Source organism: Conger conger, chromosome 1 (assembly GCF_963514075.1).
Source record: "Conger conger chromosome 1, fConCon1.1, whole genome shotgun sequence".
NCBI lineage: Eukaryota > Metazoa > Chordata > Actinopteri > Anguilliformes > Congridae > Conger > Conger conger.
The window spans coordinates 4,148,976-4,159,372 of NC_083760.1; the positions used below are offsets into that span (position 1 = coordinate 4,148,976).

The 10,397-nt window shown below is 45.4% G+C and overlaps 1 protein-coding gene across 1 annotated transcript; it reads right to left on the reverse strand.

The window, feature by feature from the left end:
- Positions 1-159: 159 nt before the first annotated feature.
- On the reverse strand, positions 160-8,881 carry smpdl3b (sphingomyelin phosphodiesterase acid like 3B). The gene is made up of 8 exons (XM_061216246.1): positions 8,569-8,881; positions 7,907-8,120; positions 7,282-7,379; positions 6,976-7,119; positions 6,081-6,250; positions 4,672-4,858; positions 3,980-4,113; positions 160-2,013 (listed from the first exon to the last, which is right to left on the reverse strand). Exons 1-8 carry the CDS (start codon positions 8,636-8,638, stop codon positions 1,648-1,650), a joined length of 1,383 nt encoding a protein of 460 aa, XP_061072230.1. The 5' UTR covers positions 8,639-8,881; the 3' UTR covers positions 160-1,647.
- Positions 8,882-10,397: the final 1,516 nt, after the last annotated feature.

A 10,397-nucleotide genomic window follows, 5' to 3' on the forward strand; every position in this document is an offset into this window, starting at 1 on the left:
ATGTTTTACAACCTGTTTCATAGTCAGAATAGTTAACTAATAAGTACCTGGTATTTACACAGTAAGTATTGGGCTGTGAAGTAAAGTGTGACGTATGGTTCCCATGTATGCATAGATTTAACCGTATATTAGTTGTATGTTTTTAAACTGGGGTTTGAGCAACTGGGTGAAGCAACAGTCAGCATTATCGGTGTGGAGTGCTGTACTTAGAGCGTACAGTACATCACAGTTCACTGAGTGCATTAATAATAGAACCACAAAAAGCCCCTTACACAACCCATGACTCATTTACTGTCCCATGGCAATGATCAAAGTCACAGACCCAGTTACAAGGAAAATGCTTTGCATAAAGTTGCTAAATTATTTTACTGAGAACCTTGTTAAATCAAAGGTCGACTGTATATTCTGTGAAAAATGTTGGTTTCTATAAGCGCACCTGACTTTTAACAAGTTGCCAACGTGCTTCAGTCATGTGACGGATGCCAGTGTCAGGATTCTTCCTTATTTCTGAATCTACGACTGGCTAAATTAGGCACAGATGGTGAAAAAGGGTTTCACAAATTCAGTACCATTGAATGAAAAATGATACATTAGACAAAAAAACACAACTTTACCGTCCCGCCTCACAGACTACTGTAATGGAAAATACAACCAATATTGTCGAGGAAAGGAGCACTGTGATAAGACACTCTTATTACATGCAGCATGGAGAGGATTCACAAAACATCCGCACGGTGCTTTCTCTGACAAGCAGCAAGCTCTCTGATGTATCGTACGTGTCCTCTGTGCTTTACCTCAACACTGTACCCTTGCCATATTTAATTTTGTTCCAGCCATGTACATATTCCTCTTTATCATAGAGCTGGGGAAAACAGCTTTCTGACTGCTGATGGCCAAACGGACACAAGCACACCTGGTTACTTAAAGATAATCCCTTAAGGCACACGGTCTTCCACACTTGCATCACATTCACTGAACAAAAGTCACAGGCAGCCGTTGGGAAGCTACAAAATAATATATTCCTTCACAAACAGACACAAGTCTTAAGAAAATCATCATCAAAGACATATGATCTCAAGTGTACCATTAGATATAATAACATGGGCCAATAATATTCCGTCCAGCCTATCGCTCCATTCATTCAGTGAATTCCTCCAGCTCTGGCTATGACTTCAGCAGTCAGTTTATGGTTGAGAAACTATGTGTGCGCACTCTTAAAATGTGATTCAGAGACTTAAAATAACAAGCGTAAACCAGTGACTTAAAACGAGCACTTAAGTGCCAAAAGTAAAAAAAACACACAAAAAAACTAATAACACCAGCAGCAGGGTTCCCACTCATTCTGGAAAACCTGGACATTTTTCCCAGTCATGGTGAACACCTGGAATGATGACCAGATTTTTCTCAACGTTTTTCATTTTTGCTAGCCGCTGTGATCACATGAATGGTTATGGTACTTGTACACTGTTCACGCCACCCGCCCTTGTCCACGTTTCATGTGTGTAAGTCATGGAAAATGTCCTTGAAAAGTCCTGGAAAATGATTTCCTAAAAAGAACGGAAACCCCCGAGAAGACTCTGCGGCCCTCCGGGACCGGCTGACGGAGGACCCCGATCGCAGGGCCGGCGGTAGAGCGGTGGGGGCGTGTCACTGGGAGGCCCAGAACAGGCTGAACGCCGCCGACAGGAGCAGAGGCGTTAGGGCGTGGCCCGGGGGCGGAGCCCCCTCCGTCTCCAGGCAGCGTTCGTACCTGTCGAAGTCCACCTCGCGGGCGGAGCAGACGTGGTCGACCCGGCAGGCGCGGTCGCAGGCGGACCGGTCGTAGCTGACGGAGTTGTAGTCGTAGTAACGCTGCAGGTAGCAGCGGTCGCTCGCCATGAGCTCCAGGACCCTGTGCATGGAGGACGGCGAGGCGTCGGCCACCTGGAAGGCCTCCGTCAGGCGGTACTCCTTCTCCCAGCGCGCCCGCGCGATGTTGGCGTGAGTCAGGTTCAGGTAGTACGTCACCGTGTCCTGAGAACAGGTGAAGGGTTTTACCATTGGTTACAGGTATAGAAACAGGTAGTACGTCACCGTGTCCTGAGAACAGGTGAAGGGTTACCATGGTTAAAGGTATAGAAACGGGTAGTACGTCACCGTGTCCTGAGAACAGGTGAAGGGTTACCATGGTTACAGGTATAGAAACGGGTAGTACGTCACCGTGTCCTTAGAACAGGTGAAGGGTTACCATGGTTACAGGTATAGAAACAGGTAGTACGTCACCGTGTCCTTAGAACAGGTGAAGGGTTACCATGGTTACAGGTATAGAAACAGGTAGTACGTCACCGTGTCCTTAGAACAGGTGAAGGGTTACCATGGTTACAGGTAGAGAAACAGGTAGTACGTCACCATGGCCTGAGAACAGGTGATACAGGTATAGATACAGGTAGCACATCACCATGTCACGAGAACAGGTGAAGGGTGGACCAGGTTACCGGTGGATGTTTGAGGAACCAGGAGGGTAAAAGGTCAAGTATATAACTACATTTGCTTCTGGGCATTTAGCAGAAGCAACATGCATAAATGCTATGACTAATTACATTGAGTAAAAACCTAGATTTCCACGAACAGGGTTGGGCAGCCCTGCTACAGAGAATGCTGTTGTGTCATATAAGTAAAATACAGAGCAGGGATCATGAACTCTAGCCCTCAAATCCAAATCCAACCTTGCTTTTCTCTTCTCCCGGGTAAGTAGTGCTACTGATTGTCCTGTCTTTCTCCCAGGTAAAGGGAGTGTGAAGAACCCGCAGTTCTCGGCCCTCGAGGTCCGTGAGTTGCTGATCCCTGATACAGAGGGATCCTATGTTACTGAATGAGGATGTGTTTCTATCAGACTTGCGACACGTCCGGTCTCCCAGGTACAGGCAGAGATCTCCAGATTCTGCTGATGAAAGGGCCGCACTGATATCTGCAGTTTAAAGTCCTTTAATATCAAGATGATATAATCTGTGGAGGTCAAACATGCTTTATAAACACACCCATAATCTCTGCCTCGCCTGACATTACCCCCCTCCCCCATTGGCAAGAGAACAGGAGTCTAACAGGGAGCTTGATATGCAGCACTGTTACCTGTCCCACACCAGGACATATGAGTACATACAGGCACAAACGGGCCATTCAGCATTATGCAATTAAGAGCTGGAACACACCAAATACCAGCAGATACTTATGCCTTCAAGCCAAAGACTAGAGCAGGGCTCATCAAATCATGGTCCTCGAGGTCTGAGAACTGCTGGTTCTCCACCCTCCCTTTACCTGGGAGTCGGGTGTAAAGATAGTCTGACCAGATCAGTAGCACTACTAGCTCAGCGAATTACCTGGGAGAAAAGGAAACCAGGGCCAGATCTGATAGATTTCTGGACTGGAGTTATTTGGTCTGGCACAGTGGTCTCCAACCCTGGTCCTGGAGAGCTACTGGGTCTGCTGGTTTTCGTTCTTACCCTGCAATTAACTATAATCAACTGCTCTTAATTTAATTAATTAACTCGACCTCACCTGGTTACCTGGGTCTCAACAGGTGCTCTTAAGGTGAAAACAAAAACCAGCAGACCCAGTAGCTCTCCAGGACCAGGGTTGGAGACCCCTGGTCTGGCAGCATTGTCAGCATTGGTCTCGAGCAGGGGTGCACTCCAAGGGTCTGATCTGCGTACTGGTTTTTGTTCCAACCAGTTGCCTTGTTTTTAATTTGCTGACAGCTCTATAAATGACCCGGTTCAAGCCTGTACTTGGGCACAGTAAAGTCATAAAGATACACTTTCAGTCTGCAGCTGTAGCCGGTACTCGTACACACGTCAGATAAGATATGATTGAGTCAATTAAATAATTAAGACCAGAAGTTGGCACAAAATCCTGAAACGGATCGGCCCCTTGTTGTGCACCCCTGCCCTCGGGGCCTGCACCTCCTCGCCTTGACAAAACACCTCCAGATGAAACGGCGTACCTTGACGAGGAGCGTGGAGGTGTCGTACTCGAAGACGCGGATTCCGGGGTTGTTGGCGCCGTCAGGGACCCCAGGTAGGGTGGTCTTCCAGGGGGTGACTCCGGGGGCCAGGAACATCACACTGATGGGGGACTCTGTTCAGAGGAGTGGGTGCACGAAACGAAGCCACTCACAGATCCCACAATGCATTGCATCACTGTGTGTAACATCACAGTGAATTAGCTGACACACTCACTGAGCACTTTATTAGGAATATACACCTACTTAATAAAAATCTCAAGGGAATGTTTTCAACATCTTGTGGAATCCATGCCATGAAGAATTGAGGCTGTTTTGAGAGTAATGGGAAGCACCTACATTTACATTTACATTTTTGTCATTTTGCAGACACTTTTAATCCAAAGCGACTTACAAGTGCATAGGTTCTTCCACAAGTCAAAGCATCACATCCATAACTATGAAAATACACATGGAAAGCTGTTCTAAACATATAGTCGTAATCATAAGTGCAATATTTTTTTTTGGGTTAGACAAGGAGGATAGGGATATCAGAAAGGAGGGGCGGGGGAAATCAGGAGGGAGGACTAAGGTAGAGTTTGAAAAGGTGTGTTTTTAGTCTGCGTCGAAATAGGGGGAGGGATTCTGCTGTCCTGACAGTGGTAGGCAGGTCATTCCACCACTGAGGCACCTACCGGCACCGTCCGGGTCGTAGAACATGCGGAAGGTGTCGGTGTGGTGGTGGCCGAAGAACTGGCCGGCGATGACGCCGTGGTGCCGCTGGATCAGGTCCAGGTAGCGGCGGTTGAAGTTGGGCCGGAACCACGGCTTGTGCCGTTTCTTCTCGAAGTAGCCCGGAGGAACGTGGCCCACGATGTACACCTGTCGCACAGAGCCACACCACAGAGAGAGAGAGAATGAGGGAGGGAGGGAGGGAGAGAGAGAGAGAGCGAGAGAGAGAGGGAGGGAGAGAGAGAGAGAGAGAGAGAGAGAGAATGAGAGAGAGAGGGAAGGAGAGAGAGAGAGAGAGAGAGAGAGAATGAGAGAGAGAGAGAGGGAGGGAGAGAGAGAGAGAGAGAATGAGAGAGAGAGAGGGAGGGAGAGAGAGAGAGAGAATGAGAGAGAGAGAGGGAGGGAGAGAGAGAGAATGAGAGAGAGAGGGAGGGAGAGAGAGAGAGAGAGAATGAGAGAGAGAGAGAGAGAGCTTAGCACACAAACACAGTGCTCTGTGTGCTCTTCTGTACTGGAGGCCCATAGGGGCCCACAGGTTTCATATCCAAGTTCAGTTCCCGTGTTTCATGCGGTTTCTGTTCTCCTTCCCAAATATGTGCCTGGACTCCAAAAGCTGTATGTTTTACCTTACATAACAGCTACACAATCAGCTGATGCTTATTTATCCGAAGTCACTAACATTTGATTAGACTAAACAGGATTTTGAATGAATTGTTCGGTTATTTATTGTTTCCCGAGCGGACAGATGTCTAAAATATGGGGAATGTGGATCCAACTCGTCCAATTGAAATCAGATATTCCTGTTGCATTTGGAGCTAAGTGCAGCCATTGGCTAACACGGAGAGGGAGGTGGGACCATCTAGGGGCAGCCTACAGCCTCGTGGCTCAGGTACATGACTGGGACCCGGAAGGCTGGGGGTTCAGGCACCGGTTTAGTCATGATAAGATCCACACAGCCGTTGGGCCCTTGAGCAAGGCCCTTAGCCCCACATTGCTGCAGGGTGGATTGTCCCCTGCTTAGTCTAATCAGCTGTAAGTCTCATAAATAACCAATTATAATTATTAGTTGTAGTAGTAAGTAGTAGTAGTAATAGTAGTAGTAGTAGTAGTAGTAGTAATAGTAGTAGTAGTAGTAATAGTTGTAGTATTAGCAGTAGTAGTAGTAGTAGTAGTAGCAGTAGTAGTAGTATTAGCAGTAGTATTAGCAGTAGTAGTAGTAGTAGTAGTAGTAGCAGTAGTAATAGTTGTAGTATTAGCAGTAGCAGTAGTAGTAGTAGTAGTAGTAGCAGTAGTATTAGCAGTAGTATTAGCAGTAGTAGTAGTAGTAGTAGTAGTAGTAATAGTAGTAGTAATTAATAGTAGTAATTAGTACCTTCTCGTTGTTGCTGGCTGCTGAGGTCAGTATTTGATCGACCCAGCTGAATTGTCCCGCTGGATCGTCCATGGTCTCTGTGGCTTTGTTCTGGTCGTAGTGGAGGTTGGTGTTCAGGACCAGAACCCTGTGCCCTGTCCGGTTCAGGAGCTTCTCCGTGTAGTACCCCCCTAGAGACAGAAAAACGATGATCATCGGCTCTCTACATTCAATTCAGTTCATTTAAGTGCAATTGAGCAGGCCTACACATTAATTTGATTTAGTTTAGTTCAAGTCAATGCAATGCAATTGATGAATCTAGTCCAATTCTATTTAGTTCAGTTAACTTCAAACAAGGAAGCTCTTTCAAGTAAGAATATACAGCTGAAGGTTTTGGTTCAAACTGCAAGGAATCCATACACTTAAAAAATAGTGGTGTAATTGAAAACTGGATGAGAAAGATGAATGAAGAAGCATGTTTTTTATCTTCCAGAATTTGACATAATTGGCTGTCCATTCATACAATTACAGATTTATGGAAACAATTCAGGTAAAGTAGCATAGTGGTTGAGGTCCACGACAGGGACCCGGAAGGTTGGTGGTTCAAGCCCCAGTGTAGCCATGATAAGATCCGCACAGCCGTTGGGCCCTTGAGCAAGGCCCTTAACCCTGCATTGCTCCTGCTTAGTCTAATCAAGCCCAACTGTCAGTCGCTTTGGATGAAAGCATCAGCAAAATAACAAATCATTATTATTTCATAAGTAGCTTTCTTCTTCTCTTTGTGCATCAGGACTTCATGTCCTCTCTCAGGAGGATGTGAACCTGTTTTGTTTTTTTTAATTTAAATTCAGCAACCATCTTTTAGACCATCTATCTGAGACCAGGCATGGGGACCCCTGCTCGCTCGAAGGCTTACCTGTCCGAAAGGTGAGCTGGGAATCCGGCTCCAGCCAGTCCTGCCACAGCTGGGCTGTCCGCTCGTAGATGTTGTTCTGTTCCGCCGGGAACTGGTTCTTGGGGTGGTAGTCATGGTTACCCAATGCCGAGTACACCTTGGTATCTTTAAGAAATACACACCAGTGAGTCGTGAGGACAGTCAGAACCATGTAATGGGAGTATGTTTAGGTGAGACTCCTGTAAAAATACAGGTAATGCCATGGTGATTGTCCACACCTCAGGTGACAAAATGGACCCCTGGATCGCCTGGCTAAAGGTAGCGTACCTGGAAACACGAGCTTTATGAGGTGGGTGATGTTTCCGATGATGGAGAGCACCGCCTCTTCGCCTAACTGCTCGTTGGGCACGTGAGGCGTGTCATCGCTGTGAAAGTCGGGGAAAACCGCTTGGTGTGAGCTGGTTTAAAAGCAACGGGTGGATTGAGGAACCGAATCGGCATAACGAAATTAGGAACATAAGAGGGAAGTAAATTGGTAATTGTTCATATCCTTATAATACGTAGGCCTAGACTATAGCTCATATGACTCAATTTTTGCAGTGACTTAGATTATTACGCACAAGCTACAGCAGGGGTCTCCAATCTTATCCTAAAAGGGCCGGCGTGGGTGCAGGTTTTTGTTTTAACCCAGCAGTAACACACCTGATTATACTAATGAACTAATCGTGGTCTTTAATCAAGACCTAGATGAGTAGAATCAGCTGTCTTAGTCCTGTGCTAAAACAACAACCTGCACACACACCGGCCCTTTCTGGATAAGATTGGAGACCCCTGAGCTACAGGATTCACTTTTACTTTGACTGCATAGCTATTTTAATTTCACTTAATATTGTTCATGCACCCTTTCTGAACTGCCGTTTTTCATTAGCAGTGTCATAGGCGGTTCAGATACCCAGTCCAAATGATGAAGTCAGGGTCTGGCAGAATATCTTTCATGGCATATATGGACGAGTTGATGAGGTCCCACGGGGAGTCGCAGAGGTAATGCCCAAACTTCCCTGCGTTGGGTACGGGCCGCCCGCCGTTAGATGCGCACACACGATCGGGGTTGTCAGTCACCGTGTAGGTAGGGTCCCAGTGGAGGTCGGAGATGTGCCAGAAGCTACCTGGGGAACAGAAACTTGCTTTCAAGATCCGCTACTCACACATTAAATCAGTGAAAAGACACACGTTGTATGAAATAGCCTATGCTTATTCTATAGACAAATGTCAAATCGCAGATGGGTGACAAGTTGGAATAACTTATAGACGTCATTCAATTATAGTTACATTTCACAAAGCCTTTCGACCATCAAATCTTATTCTTGATCATTTCTAAGCGCAATATACAGAGAATTTGACAGTTGTGAACTGAAACCCAAAACATTTTTGTTGTTTTTGTTTTGCCTGTTTACTTTAAGTTTAGGCTAATGCACGTTAACGTTACTTTGCACGGACTCATTTTATTAGCTAACTGTTCAAGCTCAGGAAAGGAAAAACGCGGTGCCAATGCTATCTTTCATTTTGTGCTACTTGACAGAATTTTTTTTTTTTTAAATAATTAGTAAAACTCACCCAAGGACGCCAAACTTTGGCTGCAGGAGAAGACAAAGCAGAGCACGTGGCTTGTCCTAATAGCAAACATTTTGTCTCAGTCGCTGAGGGAGAATGATGCCAAAGAAGGTCACGGCGCTATCTACCCAGTTCCGACCGTATAACGACTATAAATGCGAGATATGGGACTGGCCGTGGATGCCTGCGACGTTACTGCGTCACTGTTCTGCCTATTTTTGGAATTTTTATGCGCGTTTTTAATTTACAATAAATTGTAACCTTAGATTTTTCTTCCTACTGGCATTTTTTTTAACGAGGTGGAAAATAACTCGCGAATGTCATATAAGTTTAATATTTAAACATCTATAAAACGCGGGCCTATTATCCACGGATCTTTACGCAATGGTTAACCGCATCAGCTACGATGACGACCTTTGTGATTAGTTGTCAGGCTGCCACCAAATGTGCAGGTATCAAATTACAGCTATAAATACATATTCATATTCATAACATGGGTTATGACATTTCATGCTCTAGGCTAGTCAGAATATTTAATTTAAACAAGCTAGAATTGATATATTTCTTGGATTCATTTTGAGGGAAAGGGTACGAAAGAACTATAAGTTTACCAAATGCCAGTAGCTGTACAGTCGAGGCAAAATCATACATTCATTTTTTTCATTCAATCCTTTTACTCTTATGAAGTGTTATTTTACGCATGCTTTGCATGTCTACTGTAAAGCACTTTATGCTGCAATCCATGAAGGAAAAACTGATTATTATTAACATTCACATTGGTTTGAATTTTGAAAATGGATATTATTTTGCAGCTCTTTTGCTGAAGTCAAATTGTTTTCATCTTGGATAAAGTCCCAAATAAAAAATTTTGGACTATGAAATGTCATAGAGTATGGACAGTAAGAAGACTTCATTCTGTTATTCTGTAGCGTATGATTAATACAGCTGAAACTCAATATGCTGATGTTTTCCATCACCCCCTTAGGTTCCCATGAAGCCTAGCTTCAGGAACATGTATTTGACATGTAGATTACATTACATTACATTATTGGCATTTGGCAGACGCTCTTATCCAGAGCGACATACAGTTGATTAGACTAAGCAGGAGACAATCCTCCCCTGGAGCAATGCAGGGTTAAGGGCCTTGCTCAAGGGCCCAACGGCTGTGTGGATCTTATTGTGGCTACACCAGGGATCGAACCACCAACCTTGTGTCCCAGTCACGTACCTTAACCACTACGCTACAGGCCGCCCTGTAGAGTAGAAACATGTGAACTCTGGAGGAGGTAGTGTCATGGTTTAGGCATGTATGGCTGCTTCTGGAACAGGCTCACGCATCTTTATTGATGATGTAATGCAGGATAGCAATCAGGATGATTTCTGAAGTGTACAGGCCTTCCTGGCTGTGTACAAAGAACATTTCCAAAGCTCATTGGTCAACGCTTTGTCCGGCAGCAAGGCAATAAACCTAAACTCACCAAAAGCATTCATCAATAGCAAGAAGTGGAACCTTTTGTCCTGGCCAAGTCAGTCACCTTAAATCCGATCGAGCATGCATCAGACCCTACACCCCTGCCAGACCTCTTCGTTCAGCCTCCACAGGCCGCTTGGCACCTCCCCCTCTCCGAACTTCCACCTCACACTCACGACTACTGTCTGTTCTGGCTCCACGGTGGTGGAACGAACTCCCCGTTGAGGTCAGAACTGTAGAATCTCTTCCCACCTTCAAGCGCAAACTGAAGACGCACCTCTTCAAACAGCACCTCTCCCCATCCCTCCCTACCTCCCTGTGAACCTTAATTGTTGTCTTTCTGTGATTTACTTTTTGTGTA